Raw genomic sequence first — 27,535 nt, 5'->3', positions numbered from 1 at the left:
AAGAATGGGCTGGCAAAACCAACAGAGACAGCTGATCTGAACAGGGGAGAGCTCTTGGACCCCAGACCGACAGCGGGGAGGCCAGCATGGGACTGATCCGGACCCCCGAATATGAGTGTCAGTGAGGAGGCATGAGCAACCTATGGGGGCCCTGAGCAGTGGATCAGTGTTTCTCCCTGGAATACAAACAGACATTGTGTGCCCATAGCACAAAGAGGGATGCTCTCTCAGCCTGGACTCTTAGGGGAGTGCCTGGACCCTACCCTGAGTGAAATGACAGACTCTACATATCTCCTATGTGGAAGGAAGTGGCAATAGGGTGGGAGGCTGGGGGGTAGGCTGGGGGGTGCGGGAGGATGAGAGGGAGAGGGAACTGGGATTGACATGTAAAACAAGCTATTTAAAATTAAAATTAAAAAATTAAAAAAGATATATTTAAGTTGCTCATATGTTCTTGATTTAATTTTGGTAAGTGGTATCTATCCAGAGAATTGTTCATGTCTTTTTAATTTTCCAATTTTGTGGAGTACATCTTTTCAAAGCATGACCTGATGAATCTCTGAAGTTTTTCGGTGTCCATTTTTATGTCCCCCTTTTCATTCTTGATATTGTTTGTTTGCATTCTGTCTCTCTCTCTCTCTCTCTCTCTCTCTCTCTCTCTCTCTCTCTCTCTCTCTGTCTCTTTGTCTCTCTCTCTCTGTGTCTGTCTCTTTGTCTCTCTCTCTCTTTCTCTCTGACTTTTGGTTAGTTTGCATAAAGATTTGTCTATCTTGTTGATTTTCTTGAGGAACCAGCTCTTTTTACATTGATTCTTTGTATTGTTTTCTTTGTTTCTACTTTATTGATTTCAGCACTCAATTTAATTATGTCGTGGCATCTACTCCTCCAGAACAAGTTTTCTTCCTTTTGTTCTAGAGCTTTCAGTTAAACTGTATATTCTCTAGTGTGATTATTCTCCAGTTTCTTAATGTGGGCACATAGTGCTATGAACTTTCCTCTTAGCACTGTTTTCAAAGTGTCCCAAAAGTTTGGGTATGTTGTGTCTTAATTCTCCTTGAGTTCTAGGAAGGCTTTAATTTTTTTATTTCTTCCTTGACTCAGGAATGATATAATAGCACATTGTTCAATTTCCATGAGTTTATAGGGTTTCTTCAGTCTGTGTTATTTTTTAATTCTAACTTTAAACCATGGTGATCCGATGAGATACAGGGCTTTATTCCAATTTGTTCATATCTGTTGAGGTTTGCTATGTTGTTGAGCATGTGATCAGTTTTAGAGAAGATTCTACATGGTGCTTAGAAGAAGGTATATTATTTCATGTTTGGATGGAATGTTCTATAAATGTCTCTTAAACCTAATTGGACCATAATTTCTGCTAGTTCCTTTATTTATTTGTTTAATTTCCGTCTGGTGGTCCTCTCTAGTGGTGAGAGTTGAAGTCTCTCACTATAAGTGTGTGAGGTTTTCTGTGGGAATTAAGCCTTAGTAATGTTTCCTTTACAAATATGGGTGCCTTTGTATTTGTGGCATAGATGTTCAGAACTCGAGTTCTTCCTGATGACCTCTTTTGATTGTTTTTGGTTTGAAGTCTAATTTGTTAGATATTAGGATTGCTACACCAGCTACTTTCTTGTGTCCATTTGATTGGAAAATATTTTAACAACTCTTTACTCTGAGGTACCGTCTGTCTTTGAAGTTGAGGTTTGTTTCTTGTATGCAGCAGAAGGATGAATTCTGTCTTTGTATCCATTCTGTTAGCCTGTGTATTTTTATAGGTGAGACAATACCATGGATAATGAGGGATATTAATGACCATAGATTGTTAATTCTTGTTTGTTTTGGATTTGTTAGTGCTAGTGGTATTGTGTGTTGATTCCCCCACCCTTTTTGTTTCTTTTGATGTTTTGTGAAGTGAGATTATCTATTGCCTATGTTTTCATGAGTGTATTTAACTTCCTAGGGTTGCACTTTTCCTTCCAGTAGTTTCTGTACAAATCCATTGGATTTGTGGATATATATTGTTTTTAACTGGTGTTGTCATGGGATATTTTTTTTCATTTTTAGTGACTGAAAGCTTTGCTGTGTATAGTAGTCTGTGCTGGAATCCATGTTCCCTTAGTGTTTGTAGAACATCTATCCAGGACCTTCTGGCTTTCAAAGTTTCCATTGAGAAGTCAAGTGTAATTCTGATAGATCTGGCTTTACATATTACTTGGCCTTTTTCCTTTGCTGCTCTTAATATTTTTCTTTATTCTATAAGTTTGGTGTTTTGATTATTATGTGGCAAGGGAACTTTCTTTGTGGTCCAGTTTTTTTTGGTGTTCTGTGAGCTTTTTTTACTTTCATAGTCATGACCTTCTTTAGATTGGGAAAGTTTTCTTCTATGATTTTGTTCAATATGTTTTCTGTACCCTTGAGCTGTATTTCTTTGCCTTCTTCTATACCTGTTATTCTTAGGTTTGGTCTTTTCACAGTGTCCCATATTTCCTGGATATTTTGTGTTAGGAATTTGTTAGACTTAAGATTTTCTTTAGTCAATGGCTCTATTCCTTCTAATTTTTTTAACTCATGAGATTCCCTCTTCCATCTCTTGTATTCTACTGGTTATACTTACATCTGTCGTTTCTGATAATTTACCCAGCTTTTCTATTTTCTGCATTCCCTCATTGTGTTCAGGTCTTGCTGTATAGAGTTTCTAGATTCTGGTGATATCATACTGGTCTTTCTGTTCTTGAATGTGTTCTTATACCGTCCTCTGCCCATTCTTTCTACCAGCAGGTAAGAATGGGGCCTCTTCCTCTCCTCTTGTCTCCCCTTGAATGTAGGTATTCCAAGACTCTGGATGGTCTGGCCTCTCCTCATGGTCTCCTCACCCAGTGGGTTTAGGGAGGACCAAGACTGAGATGTGGGCAAACACCAGATGATCCAGCCTGTCTGGGAGGGCTTACTCAATGCTGAGCAGACCCAGGAAGCTTCAAGGAGTAGGCCTGAGGGGAACCCACACTCACCTCAAGTGGAGGGTTTGGGGATCCAAGGCTGTGATGTGGGCCAATTCCAGATGGTGTGGGCTGCTGGGGTGGATTTACTACACTTCCAGCAGCTTGTGTGCTCTTTTCTAGTCAACAATATTCCTCTTGCTCTCAGGATTTCTCCTTTACCTCAGTGTCTTTGTTTAATGATGAGTCATATTTGCTTTTCCCTGTTCATTTTAGCATGTATATTTTTGACCTTGTCATGAAAACATATATAAAAGAAACATTAGAGTATAAGAACAGCTTGTATTTGTACAGACAAGCATATTTAATTGTTAAAACAATAAATAATCAGAAAGAAGGAATTAAAAGAGGAAGGAGGGGTATATACTGAAGTGTAGACAAAAAGGAAAAGGGAAAATGGTGTGATTATATTGTAATTAAAAATTAATGGAGACAATTCAAAGTATTCAGTACTGGATATTATATCAGACATTAATAATGATATTTAAGTTTAATAGACATGAACACAGAGTTATTGAACATTAACAATAGAAAGCAATAAATGTGAAACTATGTAAAAAGACTAGAATGAAAAATATAAAATGATACATGGGACAAGATATCTAGGTCATTCGAGATGAGAAAAATTACACACACCAAATAGTATACAAATAGTATGCAATGCTTTGGAATAATTTTTGTCTGCACTGTGAAAATGTCATTCTAATTGGCTTAATAGAGTGCTACATGACTAACAGCTAGGCTGAATTTCCAGGCACAGAGAAAATGCTGAGAAGAAGGGCAGAGTCATGAGGAGATTCAGAGGAGGCATAACATGTAGAAGAGGGAACACGCCACGAGTCACATAACAGCATGTAAATTAATGGAAAAGGTTTAATTTAAAGAATAAGAAGCACTTAAAAACAAGTCTAAGCTATAGGCCAAGGTTCATAGTCAATATAAGATTCTGTGTTGCTTTTTCTCTGAGACCTGTTCTAAGGTAAATCCAACTACATCCAAAAAGGGAGCACGTGTTTCCACGTAAAACCTGAGAAAGTTTTAAAAAGGTTTTGAGCACACAAAAAATGGACACAATGGTGACTTCTGAGCCCTGCGAAGTGGGCTACCATACAGAGACACATCCCCAAGCTGCTGCTTGTGGTTTTGAGACACCACTGCCATGAGCTAAGCTGAAAGGTGGTTTAAGTTCTGCTCATTCAGATAGAAAATGTGACAGACAGACAGACAGACAGACAGTAAAGCATATTCAGAAAGGAAAAATCCTCTAAACAGGTAGACTGTGTTTTAAACATGAGCTTAGGATTTAAGAAAAGAAAATGGATATAGACAATCACAGAAAAGAAATGTTTAGAAATAGTAAGATAAAATCTTCAAAGAAAAATAAAATAATACAAAAATAATAAGACACATAGAAGTGGAGTATACACAGGGAGTCTGGAACATATATGTTGTTGTATTGACTTTAAATTTTTTGGCTTCTGATGAACATACAATAGCTTCTGAGAGACACTGAATTATAAAAACTATATATTACTTAACTTCAAAATACAAGTCAAAAATATGTTACACTGGAGAAGAATTTGTGCTTTTGTTTCTACAGAAAATGAAAGGCTGTGGCTTCACTCAAACTTAATAGAGATCAGATTTGACTGGGGAAAATCTTACTACAGATATAAAGAAATAAACCTAAAAACACTAAAATACTTTTAATGTATATTTTACGTGGTCAAACACGAAAAAAATGCCAAAGTCATAATTAGTGCAAATAAATCATCATGGCTACAGACATCACATATTGAACTGAACCTGAAAGTAAAATGGTCCCAAATCACAAGGTGCCAAGAGGGAAGAATGAGGATGAGGGATAACTTGGAGCAGAAATTCTTGAATAAACTGATGGCTTAAGCCAAGCAAATTTATAAAGAAATATTGCACCCTATGTACTATCTGTAATGACAAAATGTCCAAGGTCAGCAGAGAGCTAAGGTAAAAAATGTTGTCAAAGAGAAAACAGGATATCTCAGAAACAGCTGCTTTAGAACTGATAACCATAACTCAGGGTGAAGAACTGAGTTATGAAACTCAAATGTGATGCCTTTATTGAACTTGTTGCATTCCTAGACAGACTTTTTCCAAGTTCAAACTTGGAAAAATACACAGAATTAAATTTCCCTTTGTCCTTACATCAGGATCTCTTAGAAAGTCTTGATTCAGGTTGGCTCCAATAGCATACAGACCCCCCACCTACAGAACCACAAATATTATATGTATCATTTTTATGAAGGATAGGCATACCAAGTTAAAATCATGTGAGGGTCATGTAGAGACTGCCTGCTTCAGGAAAGGGTGATAGTCTTCTTGCTCTATCTACAATCAGAAAATAGATGAAGAAGATGGTCTAAAATTTTTAAAGGCATTAGTCCTTGTATGAGCTGTTAAAAATAATACAACCTGTCATACTTACCTCCAAATGATCTCATGTTGTAACAGCATCAAATAACAAGATATGAGTTCAACATGGAAGCTGTGAAGGGATGCTTTCATTAATGTGTGACATTTACTGTATTCGTTTTGAAGAAAATGGTGATTGAAGAGTGTTCTATAATGACCCCTATGTCCTCTACACAGAATTAATGCCAACAACTACCAGTTTGCAATAGCGTTGACTTTTGCCATCAAAGAGATCAACAGGAATCCTCTTCTTTTACCTAATGCATCTCTGGGATATTGTATCTACACAGCTGGGCCATATGAAAAACAGACATCTTTTAGTTTCCTCTTTTGGCTCACAGGGGAAGACAAACTCATTCCAAACTACACCTGCAGAAGAGAAGAAAAATATATTGCTGCGATCTCAGGAACAACATGGGAAATATCTTCTTTACTTGGTATATATCTTGGACTTTATAACTATCCACAGGTGAGATTATATGAATGGGAAGAAATGAGAGAATTCTCTATTGATGCTAACACTTGACTACCAAGGAAAACTATGAAATAGAAGACTCCATGTGTTTGTGATTTAAATTACATAGTCTTGGGCTAAATTATGGCACAGGAGTCAGGCATGTTTTCTGTGCAATCGTGAGTATAGGAGTTTAGATGCCAGCACCACCCATCTTCTCATTTCGGCACAGCAAAGAAAAGTTGACCTCTGTGGCTTCTTGTCTTTCAGTCAGGCAAAAAGTCATAAATCTCCGGGTTGTTGGGAGACCAACATCGAGAACATGTTGAGGAAAGTAGAGGAAACACAATGCCTACTTCCTACTTCTAGCCTTCATATGCATATAGTCATGTGTTCACCTATACAAACATAGGCAGATACATTGGACACTCATGAGTGACAAAGCAGTCTTTTGAAATGCATTATCTTTAAGGGCATATCCTCTGAGATTTGTTGGTATATCCACATACCTTTTGTAAATGTGCACAAAAGGCATGAGATTCAGATAACTACTTACGACAGAAGGGAATATTTCATCTCATATCCTAAGATGTACTCCAGATGTCAGAGGTGACTTTAAGTATAAATCTGACTTTCTAAATTTTAAACTATTGTTTCAAACATATTGAGACTGTAATTTCTGGAATATCCTCCTTCATGTCACTCCCTGTTCTCTTTTCTTTAGTTGACTTTTGGAACTTTTGAACCAAATCTGAATGATCCTGTGAAGTTTCCTTCTCTGTATCAGATGGCCACCAACGAGTCTTCTCTGGTCTTGGGCATGGTCTCACTGATGGTCTATTTCAGATGGAACTGGGTGGGGCTGATCATCTCAGAAGATGAAAAAGGTGTTCATTTTGTCTCAGAACTGATACTAGAGTTGGAAAAAAACAGTGTCTGTGTAGCGTTCATGGAAATGCTCCCAGTCATGAATGTACATTACATTGTTGAACCTAATATCATTCAAAATAGGATTGAGGCAAGCACAGCAAAAGTAATTATCTGCTATGGTGACACAGAGTCTTCTTTAGGAATACTCTTCAGAATATGGGAACATATACTCCCATGGAGAATCTGGGTAACCACTTCACAATGGGAAGTCTTTACTGCTATGAAACATTTATTTCTTGATTCATTTCATGGAACTCTAATTTTTTCACAACACCATGGTGAGATTTCTACTTTTAAAGATTTTGTAAAGACAGTCACCCCTTCCAAATACCCAGAAGACATTTTCCTTGCAAGATTGTGGGAGATTTATTTTAATTGTCCACTTTCACATGCTTCCTGTAAATCAGTAGAAAATTGTTCATATAAAGGTTCCTTGGAATGGTTACCTTGGTACTACTTTGAAAAGGCCATGAGTGATGGCAGTTACCATGTATACAATGTTGTATATGCGGTGGCCCACACCCTCCACAAGATGCTTCTGCAACAAATAGACATGTCAGCAGTGAAAAATGGAGAAAGAATGAAATTTCCCCACTGGAAGGTAATGATTTCTCATTTGAATGATGAAGTGTGTCACCAAAGGACACAGTTAAATAACCCTACAAGTTCTCTAAAAATGTATCTTGTGATTCTTTTTCCAAAGCTAAGTTTTCTAGAGTGTTTTATTGTCTAAAAAATAGATTTAGGAGAAATCAAAAATTAAAAGGCAATGTCATAATTGATATACTTAATATCTAAGGGCAAAATTTTATGTTAAATCAGACATTAGTCTTGCTCTTCTACAGTCCTCAACAGAGAATTCCTAACCTCTTCTCATGAAGTTCCTAAATATGAACAAGCAGAGACTGACATTTCAGCTAGTAAATTGTGTGGGGTAAAACCAAGTGAAGTAATCTTAAAAAATCTCATGGAATAGGTTTAATATAAACATTGTGTAGGTTTATTTCCTTTTTCTTTGATAAAATATGTGGACAAAAGCCACTAAAGTGAGAAAGTAATTTGTGATTTACAATTACAATTTGTTGACCAGCATCCCACAGGACACAAGGTGGTCTGAATTTAAGCAGCTCATTCATCGACATCAACTGTCAAGAGCAGAGAGCAATGAGTGACTGCATGCATGCTTTTGCTGAAGTGGCTCATTCCAATGCATTCAGTACAGTCTCATGAAATTGTTATATTTAAACTCAGCAAAGGTCTTTTTGCCTCAGTTAATCTGAGTTACCACTTCTCTCATAGATGTCCTCACCAGCCAAATTAATCTAGACAATTCTTCACTGAATTTTCACTCCCAGGTGATTTAAGACTGTGTCAGGTTCATAATTAAAAGTAACCATCACAGACTTTGGTGATCAGTGCTGAAAAGCATTAGAATGTATAATGAAGCAGAAACTTATCTGATAACTCAGTTCACATAGTATTAGGATAGTTTTGTTAATTCCCTATAATCATTCATTCTTTTCTGTTACATACCTATAATGATGCTTTATTTTGAGAACAGATTAATGTAAAAGTGCCACGGCATAATTCAGGTTTACTTTTTACAATGAGCATGCCCATCACAAATCATGCATCTTTCTTAGCTGAATCACATCCTGAAGAACATTCAATTCACAAATCCCTCTGGAGACCAAGTAAACTTGCATCCATCTGAAAAATTGAATGTAGAGTATGACATTCTAAACTTCTGGAATTTTCCACAAGGTCTTGGATATAAAGTGAAAGTAGGAACATTTTCCCCGTATTTTCCACCTGGTCAACAATTGTCCCTGTCGGAGGACAAGATAGAGTGGAGCACAGGAGTTAGAGAGGTAGGTGGAATGTCACATAATGATTTACATAGCACAGAAACGAAAAAAGAAAAAATCTTTGATTACCGTCAAGTCTCTTTTTTTAATTACATTTTTTTAAAAAGGAGCTTACTTCACATGTCTATCCCAGCTCTCACTCCCTCCCCTCCTCCATCACACCCCACCTTCCCCCCTGCAGCCTCCCACCCCATTCCCACCTCCCTCCACATAAGGGCTATCCAGAGCCTGTCACCTCGCTCAGGGCAGGGTCAAAGCCCTCCCCTAAGAGTCCAGTGAGAGAGCATTTCTCCCCGTGCCATGGACACACGAAGTCCATCTGTTTGCCAGAGACGAACACTGATCCACTGCCCAAGACCCCACAGGTTGCCCAGATCTCCTCACCGACTCTGAGACTCAGAGGGTCCAGATCAGTCCCATGCTGGCCTCTCTTCACGTGGGCACTTAGTGCTATGAACTTCTCTCGTAGCACTACTTTCAAAGTGTCCCATAGGTTTGGGTATGTTGTGTCTTCATTCTCGTTGAATTCTAAGAAGTCATTAATTTCTTTTTTTATTTCTTCTTTGACCCAGGAATGGTACAATTGTGCATCATTCAATTTCCATGAGTTTGTAGGGTTTCTGCAATTTGTGTTGTTGAATTCTAATTTTAACGCATGGTGTTATTCCAATTTTTTTTGTACCTGTTGAGTTTTTTTTATTTTTTGAGACAGGGTTTCTTGTATTGTTTTGGAGCCTATCCTGGAACTTGCTCTGTAGACCAGACTGGCCTCAAACTCACAGAGATCCGCCTGCCTCTGTCTCCAGAGTGCTGGGATTAAAGTCGCCAAGTATGTGGTCGATTTTTGAGAAGGTTCCATGTGGTGGTGAAATGAAGGTATATTCTTTTTTATGTGGATGGAATGCTCTATAGATGACTGTTAATCCCAATTGGGTCATAACTTCTATTAGACCCTTAGCTTCTTTGTTAAGTTTCTGTCTGGTATTCCTGTCTAGTGGTGAGAGTGGGGTGTTGAAGTCTCCCACTAAAAGTGTGTGGAGCTTTATATGTGATTTGAGTTTTAGTAATGTTTCTTTTACGAACATGGATGCCTTTGTATTTGGCGCATAGATGTTCAGAATTGAAACTTCATCTTGGTGGATTTCTCCTGTGATGAGTATGTAACGACCTCCTTCATCTCTTTTGATTGATTTTAAACTTTAATTTGTTAGTTATTAGGATTGCTAGCCTCGCTTGTTTCTTGGGTCCATTTGATTGGAAAATCTTTTCTCAACCTTTAACTCGGAGGTAATGTCCGTCTTTGAGGCTGAGGTGTGTTTCTTGTATGCACAGAAGGACGACGGGTTCTGTCTTTGAATCCATTCTGCTAACCTGTGTCTTTTTATGGGTGAGTTAAGACCATTAATATGAGGCATATTAATGACCACTTAGTGCTCATTCTTCTTTGATTTGGAATGGTTTGTGGTGGTGGAATTGTGTGTGAAATTCCACCCCTTTTTTCTTTTGGCTGTTGGTAAGGTTATGCCCCCTTTTCATTTCTGATTTTGTTAATTAGTGTACTCTCTGTCTCTGCCTTTTGATTAGTTTGCACGAAGGTTTGTCTATCTTGTTGATTTTCTCAAAGAACCAACTCTTTGTTTCATTGATTCTTTGCAGTGTTTCCCTGGTTTCTACTTGTTTGATTTCAACCCTCAATTTGATTATTTCCTGGCATCTACTCCTCCTGGGTAAGTTTGCTTCTTTTTGTTCTTGAGCATTCAGTTGTTCTATTAATTCTCTGGTGTCACTGTTCTCCAGTTTCTTTATATGGGCATTTAGTGCTATGAACTTTTCTCTCAGCACTGCTTTCAGAGTGTCCCATAAGTTTGTGTATGTTGTGTCTTCATACTCATTGAATTCCAGGAAGTCTTTAATTTCTTTTTTTATTTCTTCCTTTTCCCAGGGATTGGTGCAATTTTGAATTCTTCAATTTCTACCAGTCTGTAGGGTTTCTGCAATTTGTGTTATTGTTGAATTTTAATTTTAATGCATGCTGGTCTGATAAGATACAGAGGATTATTTCAATTTTTTGTATCTGTGGAGGTTTGCTGTGTTTTCCCTTATGTGGTCAATCTTAGGGAAGGTTCCATGTAGCACAGAGAAGAAGGTATATCCCTTTGTGTTTGGATGGAATTTTCTACAGATGTGTGTTAAACCCAGTTGGGTCGTAACTTCTACTAGTTCTTTTGTTTCTTTTTGGAGGTCCTGTTTAGTGATGAGAGCAGAGTGTTGAATTCTCCTACTACTAGTATGTGAGCTTTTATGTGGGATTTGAGCTTTAGTAATGTTTCTTTCACAAATGTGGTGCCTTTGTCTTTGGGGCATAGATGTTCAGAACTGAGACTTCATGTTGATGGACGTTTCCTTTGATGACTATGAAATGTCCTTCCTCGTCTCTTTTGATTGATTTTAATTTGAAGGTTAATTTGTTAGATACTAGGATTGCTACACCAGCTTGTTGTCAGGTCCATTTGATTGGAAAATCGTTTCCTAACGCTTTACTCTGAGGCAATGTCTGTCTTTGACGTTGAGATATGTTTCTTGTATGCAGCAGAAGGATGAGTTCTCTCTTCATATCCATTCTGATAGTCTGTGTCTTTTTGTAATCAAGTTGAGACCACTGACATTGAGGGATATTAATGACCATTGATTAATGATTCTTGTTTGTTTTTTGATTTATTGATAGTGGTGTTATTGTGTGTAGGTTCTCCTCTCTTTTTCTTTTGGTGTTTGGTTAAGTGGGATTATCTATTGCCTATGTCTTTGTGAGTGTAATTATTTTCATTGGGTCTAAGTTTGTCTTCCAGCACTTCTATAGGGCTGGCTTGTTTAAATCTGGCTTTGTCGTGGAATTTTTGTTTTTTCCATCCATGGTAATTGAAAGCTTTGCTAGATATAACAGTCTGGTCTTGCATCCTTGTTCCCTTAGTGTTTGTAGGACATTTGTGTTTCATAGTTTCCGTTGACAAGTCAGGTGTAATTCAGATAGGTCTGCCTTTATAAGTTACTTGGCATTTCTCTTTAGCTGCTCTTAATATTTTTTCTTTGTTCTGTAGGTTTGATGTTTTTATTATTATGTGGCAAGGGGACTTCTTTTTCTGGTCCAGTCTATTTGGTGTTCTGTAAGATTCTTGTATTTTCATAGGCATATCCTATTTTAGGTTAGGGAAGTTTTCTTCTATGGTTTTGTTGAATATGTTTTCTGTACCTTTGAGCTGTATTCTTCACCTTCTTCTATACCTATTATTCTCAGGTTTGGCTTCTTCATGGTGTCCCATATTTCCTAGATATTTTATGTTATGAATTTGTTGGATTTGAGATTTTCTTTGGTTGATGCCTGTATATCCTCTAATGAGTCATGAGTCTTCAACACCTGAGATTCTCTCTTCCATCTCTTGTATTCTATTGGTGATACTTGCATCTGTAGTTCCTGATTGTTTACCCAGCTTTTCTATTTCCATCATCCTCTCATTCTGTGTTTTCTATATTTTTTCTATTGCAGCTTTCAGTCCTTCAACTGTTTGAGTTGTTTCCTTCATTTGTTTGGTTGGATTTTTTTTCTTGGTACTTTTTAGATTGTTTAAGAGATTTGTTTATTTCTTGAATTTTTTTGGTTTGTCTTTTCCTCCATTTCATGTAAGTTTTGTTTGTTTTTTCTTCTATTTCTTTAAGTGATTTCCTCATTTCCTCTTTGAGAGTCTTTATCATCTTCATAAAATAATTTTTAAGGTCTGTCTCTTCTGCTTCATCTATGTTGTGCTTTTCAGGTCTTGCTGGCATGGGGTCTCTAGATTCTGGTAGAGTCATGTTGGTCTCTCTATTACTGAGTGAGTTCTTATTCTGTCTTCTTCCAGTGGGTGCAGGTGGGGTCTTTCTGTCTCTACTGGTCTCCTTTTTTTTTTGCTGAAGCTGGGCATGCTGGAATGTGGGGTCTGGAAGGACTGATGTCTTTCCTGAAGCTGGGCATGCTGGGGGTAGGGTCTGGAAGGACTGACATCTTTCCTGTTGGGAAAGGTCCTCTGGATGCCAGGAGCGGGCCCCCGGAAGATTAAGGGAGTGGATTATGGGAGGGTGAGGAATCACAGGAGCCTCAAGTCTCTTATTAATTATAAGATGGTTGTACTGATGTATTTCCAAATTCAATTTATACATTCCAATATATTCTTCATAAGTTAATTATTGCCAAGTATGAACATCTTCTTCCCCACGTGTATGCATGATTCTAAACACACACACTTATATATATTTGCATGTATATGTTTACTATTTATATGTTCTATTATGGGGTATATTTGTGGATTCATTATTTAACTGAATGTGGATTTATAAAATTAAATTCACCAATGGCCAAATATTCTCATAAAGCTTAATTACTGGATTAATTCTTATTTTTCCTCACATTGCTGATTTCTTCAGACTCCAACATCTGTATGCCATGAAAGTTGTGTTCCTGGATTCAGGAAATCTCTTCAGGAAGGCAAGGCTGTCTGCTGTTTTGATTGCAGCCTCTGCCCAGAAAATGAAATATCCAATGGAACAGGCAAGTGTGTGCATTAAGGATGAGGTCCTCAACTTTTTTAAAACCCATGGCTTGACTTAGAAATCATGACAAGAGAATTGCACAGATTATATTCTTACGAGTTTGTATTCAATGTTAATAGCTATAATCAAATTTTTTTTCATGAGGTACCCCATATTTGTAGACTTTATATGATTATAAAACACACTTTATTCACATAATACTTCTAAAAATCTTGATAGGACTCTAATGCTCACTCTTTCAGTAAAATTTGTGTGGGGTCTGTATACATGTGTCTATATCCAATCTTTTTAGATCTGTATTAACCTTACACAAAATCCATTAATCTGGTACAGGATCACTTTCTTGGTGTCCAGAACTATTTTTTAAATAGAACAGATATTAATAGAGAGTAGATTTGTCTTAAGAATTTCAGGGGTGCCGGGCATTGGTGGCACACGCCTTTAATCCCAGAACTCAGCATGTAGAGGCAGTTGGATCTCTGTGAGTTCGAGGCCAGCCTGGTCTACAAGAGCTAGTTCCAGGACAGCCTCCAAACCACAAAGTAACCCTGTCTCAAAAAAAAAGAATTTCAGGGGCTGGAGAGGTGCAATAATAGTTAAGAGCACTGACTGCCCTTTTAGAAAACCTAGAATTGGCGTTCAACATTCAAATAATGTCTTTCAGCTGCATGTAATGATAGTTCCAGGGTACCTGACACTGTATTCTCGCCATTGTGGGCAACAGACACATGTGATTCTCAGACCTACATTCAGGAAGAATTCTCAATCTAATGCATGAAAAGCAATAAATTAATGTGTCTCCTGTATGACAACATGTGATGTAGGATGATTCCAGTGGGAAAATTATGTTTGTTGCTCTGTATAGTTCAAAGCTGAACAGAGAAGAAACCAGGTGGAGATGGAGGATTAAGCCATAAAACTGAATAAATATATGCAAAAATTACTTGAGGTAGATGTAAGTGATGCTACACACATTTTGAGAATAAATCATGGATATTTATGTTGGTTTGTACTAGAAAATACAATGATGAAAGAACAGGGCAAATGTTCAGTAGTACTCTTTGTAATTACCAAGTATAGGAAATTATAAGATCATATGCATGACATAATGAACTACTTGGCCCACATCCAGCAATTCCACCACTAAAAAATATAATAGGTCCAAATGCCTAATTATATAGGTGCAATAACTCTGTGAAACACTTGTAAAATAAATTCAGCAACAAATAAGAAAACGATAACCAACATGAAATGTTGACATCATCCTTTAGATATTTGAATATCACAGTAACATCACAAATTGCACACATATACTCTCATTAACATGAGCAGCCAAATGTAAACAGAAATAGGATGACACCAAGAGATGTGCTAAAGTAGATCAGAGAGAGAACACAGTTCCCAATCCTATACAAAGAGCTGTTGATAACTGAGGGCAGCAAGGACTGAGAGAGCTGGATAGATTAACAAGGTTTATTTGCTGTTTTTTGTGTAACTAAAATGAAAAAGTTACATTTTGGGGATAGAATTAAAACTTACAAGATTGTCATTCTCCAAAAATCATATTGTATATTATCTTTGCTTTCTTGGTAGTTTGCACATTATGGTTTTGATGACTACATGCTACATAATGAAATAACCAAGGCATAAGTTCCAGAGATCTGATTTAACAGAATATAAATGTGGTTTGAACTGTCCCAAAATTTATGTTATATTTTGTCTTGTACCAAAGGTGATACATTAGTTTGCTTACCATTGTTTTATAAAGAACTTGACCAAAAGCACCTTCAGAAGGAAAGAGTTTGCTTCATCATAAAGCTTACAGTCTATCATAAGGGAAGTCATGGATTGAAGTCAGGTCTGGAAACTTGATGCAGGAAGTGAAGCAAAGAACATGGAGCTGCACTCTATATTACTCTCCATCTCTATTTAGCTTATTCTGTTAATACAATCTAGGGTCCACTTCCCAGGTTGGTACTGCCCACTAAACTAGACCATCCTATAATAAGCATTGAGAAGTTTCCCCACCTGACTGTTCCATTGTCCATTTCTTACTTGATATTCCTCTTTTAAAATGGCTTTTATTTGTGCTGTGTTGAAAAATGAATACAAGAAACAAGTGTTGAAAAAACACATGAGACATTTTTGAAATATAAGCTTTAATGGTTGTTAATGGTGCATTCCATTCGCCAGCAGAATTCAAATTTTTCTCAGGATATTTGGGGGCATTAGTGCATCTCTGCCATGTGAAGAAAGAGTAGTAATATGCAAGGAACACCAAATCTCTTTGTTTTAGAGACTATGGATATTCAATGGTATAGAAATAAGAGTAATAAATGTTTCCTTTTATGAAATCCAAGTCTACACTACCATTCAATATCAAATGTACAACTAGAATACATATGTTGTCTATTTTTTGTTTTTGTTTTTCAAGACAGAATTTCTCTGTGTAGACCTGTCTATAATTCAGGTCACTTTGTAGACAAGACTGTCTAGAAAGTTACATATTCAAGGCCCTTGCTTCTTGATTTCTGGGAGTAAAGGTGGTTGGCTAGTTTTCCTTATCTTTTTTGGTCTGTTTTCTTGTTGTTTTGGTATGCTATCTGTATATGGAAATAAGAAAGGACATTTCGAGACAAATGAAAAGGGTATCCATTTATTTACTTGCTACTAATATTAATAGGCAAAATCTTCAAGGCAGTAGCATACATTTCTTTGTTTTCAGTTGTACAAAGACTAATTGGATTCATTTTCCCTTTGTACTACTTCCAGGTTTGTGTGAGGATGCAATGAGCAAAACTCAATGAAGTTGTACTAATAGCATATTGCATTTCTTACCAGATTTGGAGCAGTGTGTGAAGTGTCCAGATACTCAGTATTCCAACACTGAGCGAACCCGCTGCCTCCAAAAAGTTGTGACATTTCTGGCGTATGAAAACCCTTTGGGGATAACACTGGCAGGCATTGCCCTGTGCTTATCTCTACTCACAGTTCTTGTCATTGGAGTTTTTGTGAAGCACCAAAACACTCCTATTGTGAAGGCCAATAACAGGACTCTCAGCTACATCCTGCTCATCTCCCTCACCTTCTGTTTTCTCTGCTCCTTCCTCTTTATTGGTCAGCCCAACACAGCAACCTGCATCCTGCAACAGATCACATTTGGAGTTGTCTTCACCTTGGCAGTGTCTACTGTCTTGGCCAAAACCATCACTGTGGTCCTAGCCTTCAAAATCACTATGCCAGGAAGAAGGATGAGGGGGTTTCTTAAATCAGGGGCACCCAAATTCATCATCCCTATCTGTACATTTATACAAATTATCATCTGTGGAATCTGGCTAGGAACATCTCCTCCCTATGTAGACACAGATGCACACTCTGAACATGGTCAAATTATCATTTTGTGCAATAAGGGTTCAGTCACAGCCTTCTACTGTGTCCTGGTATACCTTTGGGTGCTGTCCATAGGGAGCTTCACAGTAGCTTTTTTGTCCAGAAACCTTCCAGACACCTTCAATGAAGCCAGATATCTGACCTTCAGCATGCTGGTGTTCTGCAGTGTCTGGGTCACCTTCCTCCCTGTCTACCACAGTGCTAAGGGGGAGGTTATGGTGGCTGTGGAGGTCTTCTCCATCTTGGCTTCTAGTACAGGGCTCCTAAGCTGTATCTTTATCCCCAAATGTTATATTATTCTCATGAGACCTGATAAGAACTCATTGAAAGCTATGAGAGATAGAGTTCGATGGAAATAAAGGTTTTTTTCAGATAAATAATGTTCCATTTTTAGGATTTTGCACAGTGTCAATAGATGTTCTCAGGAAAGCCAGGCATTGCTGGCACACACCTTTAATCCCATCCCTCAGGAGGCAGAGACAGGTGGATCTCAGTGAGTTTTAAGCCAGCCTGGTCTACAATGTGAGTTCCAGGACAGCCAAGAATGTTACACAGAGAAATCCTCCCTCAAAAAAAAAGTTTCTCAGGTTAAAATGTTTAGGCACATATGCTAAACATCCTTCAAGTCTGACTTACTGTTTAGATATTTTGTGTTTGTGGAATACTGGAATGTCACATGTCCAGGACCAAATTTCCTTGGGTTGCCTTAGCCTTCCAATAAGCCTATATGTGGATTCCAGGTAAATATTTTTGAAAAGTGCAAAATGAACTTAACTTCCACCAAAGCAATGTCAAGATACTATAAGATAACATCAAACGCTAATTACAGCATAGAATTCCAAGATTTGCTGTAACTTGCCACACAACTTATCCATAAAGATATTTTGTAAGTGTCTTTATTTGTGGATTAATTTATTTTCTTACTATAAACACCAGTTAAAAACATTATTGTATTGGAACATAGTATTTGTGATAACCTGTGTTCGCACCACATACTCACTCATATTTGGCCCCTGTGGAAATTCTTTCTCACCACCTTTGAGGACAAAGGAGTTTCTTTTCACTTGAGGAGAAAATGTTTATCCATTCCTGTCTTATGAAGTAACTGATATCACTGGCAGCGTCTACTCCAGGTTTTAAATTTGACTGGCACAAAACATCACCGTGAAATCAAAACGTTGGTGGGTCTTTGAAGATTTTGGCAGACTAGAATAACTAAAATGTGAAGAATTCATTTTAATTTTGGAAAATACATTGCATGGTGAAGAGTCACAAGGTTTATACAGAGAAAGTAAGGTAATCCAAATACTAAGGAATATCTCCTAAATTTGATGCAACAGAAGTACATGCTTTAGACTCTTACTGTCATAACTTCCCCATAATGATTTACTGCTCCCTTTTTTATGAACCAAAATAAATCTCCTTTAAAATGATGTCTTTTTTGAGTTTGTACTACAATTTACCCATTTTTCTAATTATTATTTTATTTGGGATACTTTGTCCCAAGTTTTTATTATGTAATGTGACATCAAATATGTATATGTGTACAAATATATATCCTCAATAACTAAATACAACTGGTCAGTCTGTATAATGTTACCTGTGCCTATGTAACCAACCCAGAAACTGCAACACATGAAAACACAGAGTTCTGGAGCACAGTTCCAACAGATAACTCTCCAACACATTCCTGTACCACGCCTCGGAGAACATTGTGGAAGTGGGTATGGAAGGACTCATAGTGACAGTGTATTGGGAAGCTTGCTCTAACATTGTCTCCTATAACTTCAGAGATAGATCATCAAAACCTCACCATTATTGCCACCTAGACAAGAGCAGATACAAAGCCCAACTGCAGTCATTCTAAAGTGCATGAGCGAAAGTCCAGGAGTGCTCGACACTGTGCAACTCACTACAGGCTACTCAGGAAAGCTACGAGTGGGAGAAACAGGCTTCTTCAGGAAAGATCACATCAATTGTATATTCAATAGCAATTATTTTTCTTAAACTTGCTTTTGTCAGGTGTTTATGCACACAAAACACAGGAGAAATTCATAGAGAACACTGGCTGTATGTAGTGAGGATGCGGTTGTAAAAAACACGGGTAAGTGTCTGTTACGCCTTTGTAATTGGTTTGTTAGAGCAGTTTTGAGAGATTTGTAGCTTAAAGACACATAAGTCTTGAAATGTAGTCAGTATAGATTAACTGTCCATTTTGAAAGAGTTTGGCATATGAGAAAGCCAAAATCAATATGAACACTCGAGACCACTCTAATGAGTTTTCAGAGGCCAGCAAGAGCTCAATCATAAATTGGGTGGTTGCACACATATGAACATCTGATCTTTGACAAAGAAGCTAAAAATATACGATGGAATAGAGAAAGCATCTTCAACAAACGGTGCTGGCATAACCGGAGGCTGGCATGTAGAAGAATGCGGATTGATCCATGTTTATCGCCATGCACAAAACTTAAGTCCAAATGGACCAAAGACCTCAACATAAATCCAGCCACACTGAACCTCTTAGAAGAGAAAGTGGGTGGTACCCTTGAAAAATTTGGTACAGGAGACAGCTTCCTGAACATAACACCACTAACACAGACAGTGAGATCAACAATTAATAAATGGGACCTACTGAAACTGAGAAGCTTCTGTAAGGCAAAGGACACAGTCAGCAAGACAAAAAGGCAGCCCACAGAATGGGAAAAATATTCACTAATCCCACATCTGACAGAAGATTGATCTCCAAAATTTGCAAAGAACTCAAGAAGCAAGTCTCCAAAACATCAAAGGACCCAATTAAAAAGTGGGCTGCAGAACTAAATAGAGAGTTTTCAATAGAGGAGTCTAAAATGGCTGAGAGGCACTTGAGAAAGTGCTCAACATCCTTAGCCATCCGGGAAATGCAAATCAAAACAACTCTGAGATACCAACTCACTCCTGTCAGAATCGCTAAAATCAAAAACACCAATGACAATTTATGCTGGGGAGGATGTGGTGAAAGGGGGACACTCCTCCATTGCTGGTGGGACTGCCAATTGGTTCAGCCACTTTGGAAATCAGTATGGAGATTCCTCAGAAAAATGGGAATAAACCTACCACAAGACCCAGCAACTCCACTCTTAGGCATATATCCAAAAGATGCCCATTCATACAACAACGATGTCTGTTCCACTATGTTCGTAGCAGCAGATCAGTACTCATCCCGAGTATACACACGGACTTTGGACTCCCATCCAACAATGTGAGGTGCACTCTCACTCTGAACTCTTGGGGAAGAGTCTAGGCCCTGCCCTATATGAAATGACAGACTATGGACACCCCCATGGAGGGCCTCACCCTCCCTGGAGAAATAAGGGGATAATGGGGGGTTGGGTGGAGGGCACGGGAGGAGGGGAGGGAAAGGGAGAGGGACCTGGAACTGACTTGTGAAGCATCCTTGTTTCTTATCTAAATTTAAACTGAAAAAAAAGACATCAAATAAATAAATAAATAAATTGGGTGGTTGGGCATTTATTATATATTCTGCCAATGTCACTGACCACATTATTACTGTGCAGAGAGCTTCTGTGAGGGTTAATTCAAAGGTAATGGTTGCTTTGTTTAGTGGGTGAACCCTCAAGTCAGGCTGTAGTTCAGGCTGTGTTATGGTTGTCAATCACTGTCTTTGGATCTATAATGAGAAGAAATGAAGCAGAGGCCGGGTGGTGGTGGCGCACTCCTTTAATTCCAGCACTCGGGAGACAGAGGCAGGAGGGTCTCTGTGAGTTCCAGACCAACTTGGGCTACAAGGGCTAGTTCCAGGACAGCCTCCAAAGCCACAGAGAAACCCTGCCTTGAAACCCCATCACAAAAAAAAAAAGAAATAAATGTCCATGGTCTTGGGATTAAAGTGGTTTCACAGTATAAAGACATAGACAAGAAAGATGGAAAAGCGCCTGTAATTATTAAGTCTCAGCCTAGAAATGAATGCAACCTTTTACTCTGTAGTGGTGTGTTAACAAAGATGGTCCAAGGGCAGAATGTAACCCAAGGATGGCAGAAATTTGTAAAATGCAAATTTATTCCCAATTGGAGGAGACTGATGAGAAGGGCTTTCTTCCTAAAATCTAAATTCGGAGGTTTTATTTCCATGGATTCAGACCACAATTCATGCAGAGCCTGCTAAAGATTTCTCCAAGGGGACCAGGCTACATTTCAAGTTAGTAAAATGGCTCAAGAGAATGTTTCTGGTGGGTTTCAGAGAGCGCAGGGGACGGACAACATGTCACAGGTCAGAGTGTATGCAAGGGGCCATTATGTGAAGTTATGGAAGTAAGCTTTGGTTACAAGGGAAAGGATGGCATGTGGGAGAAACAAAGTCCATGGGAAATCCACAAGGAAAAACTATATGAACAGAGCGTATTGGATCTGATAGATCCTGCTTCATGGCCTGCAGACCTGGAGGGATGGAGCACAGATAATTCCACCCAAATCCTCAGATAGCACAGAACTAAAAGTATTGTGCACTCGGGAGGCAGAGGCAGGTGGATGTCTTTGAGTTTGAGGCCGGGCTGGACCGATAGCCTCCCAAACAATACAGAGAAACCCTGTCTCATAAAAACCAGAAAAAGAAAAAAGAAAAAAAAGTATTGTAGTTTTCCCTGCTGGGTTTCAATATTGCTTTAATCCTATCTTTCTTTCCTGATTCCTTATTTCCTACTTCTGGAATTGGGATGTTTATTCTTTTTGTAAATGGTATTGGGATTGCACCTACGGCCTTGTGCATGCTGGTTGTATGGTCTATGACTGAGGTACAACCACAAGCTGTAATGTTTTTATGTAGTCATTCTATATTGAATATAAAAGAAAATTGTTAAATTTTTCACGGTTTCTGAACTAAGAGGATGTTTTGAACCTTAAAGAGACATTGGGAATCACATTTAGGGAGTTTTGAAATTATGCAAGAATATGAGATCTTCTAAAGCTGGTGAGTTCATTTTGCACTGTGATATTTTGCACTATTTCAATTTTAGGATCCTGTAGTAGAGTGTCATAATTTAAAAGACTTATGTGTTTGGGTACTGAAAAGGAAACAACAGCTCAGTCCAGGGTTGGGGGCTGGAAAATGTAGTGCTTATGCTTGACTGTCCTCCTCAGGTATTGGGAACTCAGGAAGGTACGGTTTACCTTAGTGGACAATGAATGGTCTACTTGGATATTGATGGGATGGTTCTAACTAGACTGACAACACATTGACCACATATGACAATGGAATTTGCAAGATAGACAGAGCCATTTCATTCTCCAAGACAGCATGACAGACATGGTAAATGTATTCCCGGGACTTACCAACCAGCATGGAATGAAATTTTGTTAGATTTAGATATTGTATTCTAGGTAATTTCCATCAAGTAGAAGTCCTGACCTAACTCTCTCCATTGTAATTGTTTCCCATATTTATGCAGGAAACAAAATTCCTTCCTTTAAGAATTCCCAATTGGAGGAGAGGAGGCTGGGAGTCCAGGGAAGCAGCTGTTCCTCGGGCAGCATCAGGTAAACAGGCCGGCTTCCCGGCCTGTGCTCCAGTGCCTGCAGATCGCCTGGGACCTGCACAGAGCTCCCAATCCCAGCGGGAGCCAAGCACCCAGACCCCAAGTCTTCTCTCCCACCAACGAGACCAGGAAACCAGAGGACCCAGGGAGACCAGGACCAGCATTCGGACAAGGAATAGAAGAACCACCAGATTATTGGACTTGCTAGCACCCACCAAAAGGGAACTCTGGTCCCCAGACCAGTAAGGGGCTCTTTCTGCACCCACTAGAAGACGAGATGGGAAAGACACAATACAAAAACACAGTCAGCAACCGAAAAACAAATATGACACCGCCAGATTCTAGAGACTCCACACCAGCAAGACCCCAACATTCCAATGCGGACGAAGCAGAAGAGAACGACCTTAAAAGCACTTTCATGAAAATGATAGAGGCCCTAAAAGAGGATATTGGAAAATCCCTCAAAGAAATGGAAGAAAAAACAAACCAAAAATTGCAAGAAATGGAAGAAAAAACAAACCAAAAAATGCAAGAATTGGAAGAAAAAACAAACCAAAAAAGGCAGGAAATGGAAGAAGAAACAAAGCAAAAAATGCAAGAAATGGTAGAAAAAACAAGCAAAAAATGAAAAAAATGGAAGAAGAAACAAACCAAAAAAGGCAGGAAATGGAAGAAGAAATAAAGCACAAAATGCGAGAAATGGAACAAAAAGCAAACCAAAAAATGCAAGAAATGGAAGAAAGAACAAACCAAAAAATTCATGAAAGGCAACAAACGGACAAACAGATAAAAAGAAAATTGCAAGAAAAAATGCAAACACTGCAAGGGTTGAAAACTGAAATAGAGTCATTAAAAAAAACACAACCTGAAGAAAGGCAGAAAATAGAAAAGCTGGACAAACAGCCAGGCACTACCAATACAAGCATTACCAACAGAATAGAAGAGATGGAAGAGAGAATCTCAAGTGTTGAAGATACGCTAGGAGAAATGGATTTATCAACCAAAGAAAACCTTAAATCCAACAAATCCTTAACACAAAACATCCAGGAAATATGGGACACCATGAAAAGACCAAACCTAAGAATAATAGGTATAGAAGAAGGAGAAGAAATCTACCTCAAAGGGGCAGAAAGCATATTCAACAAAATCATAGAAGAAAACTTCCCAACCTTAAGAAAGACATGCCAATGAAGGTACAAGAAGCCTACAGAACACCAAATAGAGTGGACCACAAAAAAATCCCCTCGCCACATAATAATCAAGACCCCAAACATACAGAATAAAGAAAGAATATTAAGAGCAGCTAAGGAAAAAGGTCAAGTAACATATAAAGGCAGACCTATCAGAATTACACCTGATTTCTCCATGGAAACTCTGAAAGCCAGAAGGTCCTGGATAGATATTCTACCTGCACTAAGAGACCATGGATGCCAGCCCAGACTACTATACCCGGCAAAGCTCTCAATCACTATAGACGGAGAAAACAAGATATTCCATGACAAAACTAGATTCAAGCAATATGTGTCCACTAACCCAGCCCTACAGAAAATTTTGGAAGGAAAACTCCAACCCAAGGAACCTAACTACAACCAGAAAATCATAAGCATTAGAGAATCCCTCTCTACCATCAGCTAAAAGAACAAAGGGGTGAAATTCCACACATAATTCCACCACCAACAACCATCGCAAATCGAAGAAGGATGAGCAATCATTGGTCATTAATATCCCTCAATGTTAATGGCCTTAACTCACCCATAAAAAGACACAGACTGGCAGATTGGATTAGAAGACAGAACCCTTCCTTCTGCTGCATACAAGAAACACACCTCACCCTTAAAGACAGACATTACCTGAGAGTTAAAGGTTGGGAAAAAATTTTTCAGTCAAATGGACCCAAGAAACAAGCAGGGGTAGCAATCCTAATATCTAACAAACTAGAGTTTAAAATAAAATCAATCAAAAGAGATGAAGGAGGTCATTACATACTCATCACAGGTGAAACCCACCAAGAAGAAGTGTCTATCCTGAACATCTATGCCCCAAATACAAAGGCATCCACATTCGTTAAAGAAACATTATTAGAACTTAAATCTCATCTAAAGCCCCACACAGTTATAGTGGGAGATTTCAACACACCACTCTCACCACTAGACAGGAATACCAAACAGAAACTCAACAAAGAAGCAAAAGGTCTAATAGAAGTAATGACCCAACTGGGATTAACAGATATCTATAGAACATTTCATCCACATAAAAAAGAATATACCTTCTTCTCACCACCACATGGAACCTTCTCAAAAATCGACCACATACTTGGCAACATATCAAACCTCAGCAGCTACAAAAAAATTGGAATAACTCCATGCATCTTATCAGACCACCATGCTTTAAAATTAGAATTCAACAACAACACAAATTGCAGAAAACCTACAAACTCATGGAAATTGAATAATGCTCAACTGCACCATCCCTGGGTCAAAGAGGAAATAAAAAAAGAAATTAAAGACTTCCTCGAATTCAATGAGAATGAAGACACAACATACCCAAACCTATGGGACACTTTGAAAGCAGTGCTACGGGGGAAGTTCATAGCACTAAGTGCTCACATGAAGAAACAGGAGAACAGTTATACCAGAGAATTAACATCACAGCTGAAAGCTCTAGAACACAAAGAAGCACACTCCCCCAGGAGGAGTAGACGCCAGGAAATAATCAAGTTGAGGGCTGAAATCAATAAAGTAGAAACCAGGAAAACAATACAAAGAATCAATGCAACGAAGAGTTGGTTCTTTGAGAAAATCAACAAGATAGACAAACCTTTGTCCAAACTTACCAAACAGCAGAGAGTGAACACGCAAATTAACAAAATTAGAAATGAAAAGGGGGACATAACAACAGACTCTGAGGAAATCCAGAGAATCATTAGGTCATACTTTGAAAACCTGTACTCCACAAAATTCGAAAATTTAAAGGAAATGGATGACTTCCTGGACAGGTATCAATTGCCAAAATTAAATCAAGAACAGATAAGCAATTTAAATAGACCTATAACCCCTATGGAAATAGAAGCTGTCATCAAAAGTCTCCCAACCAAAAAAAGCCCAGGTCCAGATGGCCTCACTGCAGAATTCTGCCACTAATTCAAAGAACAGCTTATACCAATTCTTCTCAAAGTGTTCCACACAATAGAAGCAGAAGGGTCTTTGCCAAACTCTTTCTATGAGGCTTCAATAACCTTGATCCCCAAGCCACACAAAGATACAACTAAGAAAGAGAACTTCAGACCAATATCCCTCATGAACATTGATGCAAAAATACTCAATAAAATACTAGCAAATCGGATCCAAGAACACATCAAAACAATCATTCACCACGATCAAGTAGGTTTCATCCCAGGGATGCAGGGATGGTTCAACATACGAAAATCCATCAACGTAATCCACCATATAAACAAGCTGAAAAACAAAAAATCACATGATCATCTCACTAGATGCTGAAAAAGCCTTTGACAAAATCCAACACCCCTTCATGATAAAGGTCTTGGAGAGATCTGGGATAACAGGGACATACTTAAACATAATAAAAGCCATATACAGTAAACCAACAGCCAACATCAAACTAAATGGACAGAAACTCAACGCAATTCCTCTAAAATCAGGAACAAAACAAGGCTGTCCACTCTCTCCATACCTTTTCAACATGGTACTTGAAGTCCTAGCTATTGCCATACGACAACAAAGGGGGATCAAGGGGATACAAATTGGGAAGGAAGAGGTCAAACTTTCACTGTTTGCAGACGATATGATAGTTTACATCAATGACCCAAAGAACTCTACCAGGGAACTCTTACAGCTGATTAACACCTTCAGCAAAGTGGCAGGCTACAAGATCAACTCAAGAAAATCAGTAGCCCTACTATATACAGATGATAAAAGGGCTGAAAGAGAAATCAGAGAAACATCACCCTTTACAATTGCCACAAACAACATAAAATACCTTGGGGTAACGCTAACCAAACAAGTGAAAGACCTGTATCGTAAGAACTTTGAATCTCTAAAGAAAGAAATTAAAGAAGCCCTCAGAAAATGGAAAGATCTCCCATGCTCCTGGATAGGTAGGATCAATGTAGTAAAAATGGCAATCCTGCCAAAAGCAATCTACAGATTCAATGCAATCCCCATTAAAATCCCAGCATAATTCTTCACAGACCTTGAAAGAACAATAATCAATTTTGTATGGAAAAACAAAAGACCCAGGATAGCCAAAACAACCCTGTTCAACAAGGCAACGTCCGGAGGCATCACCATCCCTGACCTCAAGCTCTATTATAGAGCTATAGTCCTGAAAACAGCTTGGTATTGGCACAAAAATAGACAGGTAGACCAATGGAATCGAATTGAAAACCCGGGTATTAACCCACACACGTACGAACATCTGATCTTTGACAAAGAAGCTAAAAATATACAATGGAATAAAGAAAGCATCTTCAACAAATGGTGCTGGCATAATTGGAGACTGGCATGTAGAAGAATGCGGATCGATCCATGTTTATCGCCATGCACAAAACTTAAGTCCAAATGGATCAAAGACCTCAACATAACTCCAGCCACACTGAACCTCATAGAAGAGAAAGTGGGTGGTACCCTTGAACGAATTGGTACAGGAGACAGCTTCCTGAACATAACACCAGTAGCACAGACAGTGAGATCAACAATTAATAAATGGGACCTACTGAAACTGAGAAGCTTCTGTAAGGCAAAGGACACAGTCAGCAAGACAAAAAGGCAGCCCACAGAATGGGAAAAAATATTCACTAATCCCACATCTGACAGAGGGTTGATCTCCAAAATTTACAAAGAACTCAAGAAGCAAGTCTCCAAAACAGCAAAGGACCCAATTAAAAAGTGGGCTGCAGAACTAAATAGAGAGTTTTCAATAGAGGAGTCTAAAATGGCTGAGAGGCACTTGAGAAAGTGCTCAACATCCTTAGCCATCCGGGAAATGCAAATCAAAACAACTCTGAGATACCATCTCACTCCTGTCAGAATGGCTAAAATCAAAAACACCAATGACAATTTATGCTGGAGAGGATGTGGTGAAAGGGGAACACTCCTCCATTGCTGGTGGGAGTGCCAACTGGTTCAGCCACTTTGGAAAGCAGTATGGAGATTCCTCAGAAAAATGGGAATAAACCTACCACAAGACCCAGCAACTCCACTCTTAGGCATATACCCAAAAGATGCCCATTCATACAACAAAGATGTCTGTTCCACTATGTTCATAGCAGCTTTATTTGTAATAGCCAGAACTTGGAAGCAACCTAGATGTCCC

The 27,535-nt window shown here is 38.5% G+C and overlaps 1 protein-coding gene across 1 annotated transcript in view; it reads left to right on the top strand.

Moving 5' to 3' along the window:
- Positions 1 to 17,029, top strand: part of LOC101822508 (vomeronasal type-2 receptor 116-like) — a 29,233-nt gene extending 12,204 nt beyond the window's left edge. The window contains exons 2-6 of the mRNA XM_005081334.2: positions 5,625 to 5,916; positions 6,626 to 7,432; positions 8,475 to 8,702; positions 13,155 to 13,284; positions 16,122 to 17,029. Coding sequence (XP_005081391.2) covers positions 5,625 to 5,916; positions 6,626 to 7,432; positions 8,475 to 8,702; positions 13,155 to 13,284; positions 16,122 to 17,029 — 2,365 coding nt within the window. The remainder of the gene's footprint in view (positions 1 to 5,624; positions 5,917 to 6,625; positions 7,433 to 8,474; positions 8,703 to 13,154; positions 13,285 to 16,121) is intronic.
- The last annotated feature ends 10,506 nt before the right edge of the window (positions 17,030 to 27,535 follow it).

The sequence above is a fragment of the Mesocricetus auratus genome, unplaced genomic scaffold (assembly GCF_017639785.1).
Source record: "Mesocricetus auratus isolate SY011 unplaced genomic scaffold, BCM_Maur_2.0 Super-Scaffold_100676, whole genome shotgun sequence".
Lineage (NCBI taxonomy): Eukaryota > Metazoa > Chordata > Mammalia > Rodentia > Cricetidae > Mesocricetus > Mesocricetus auratus.
Note: the sequence above shows the minus strand (reverse complement) of the source record. Positions and strands in the feature narration are given on the sequence as shown.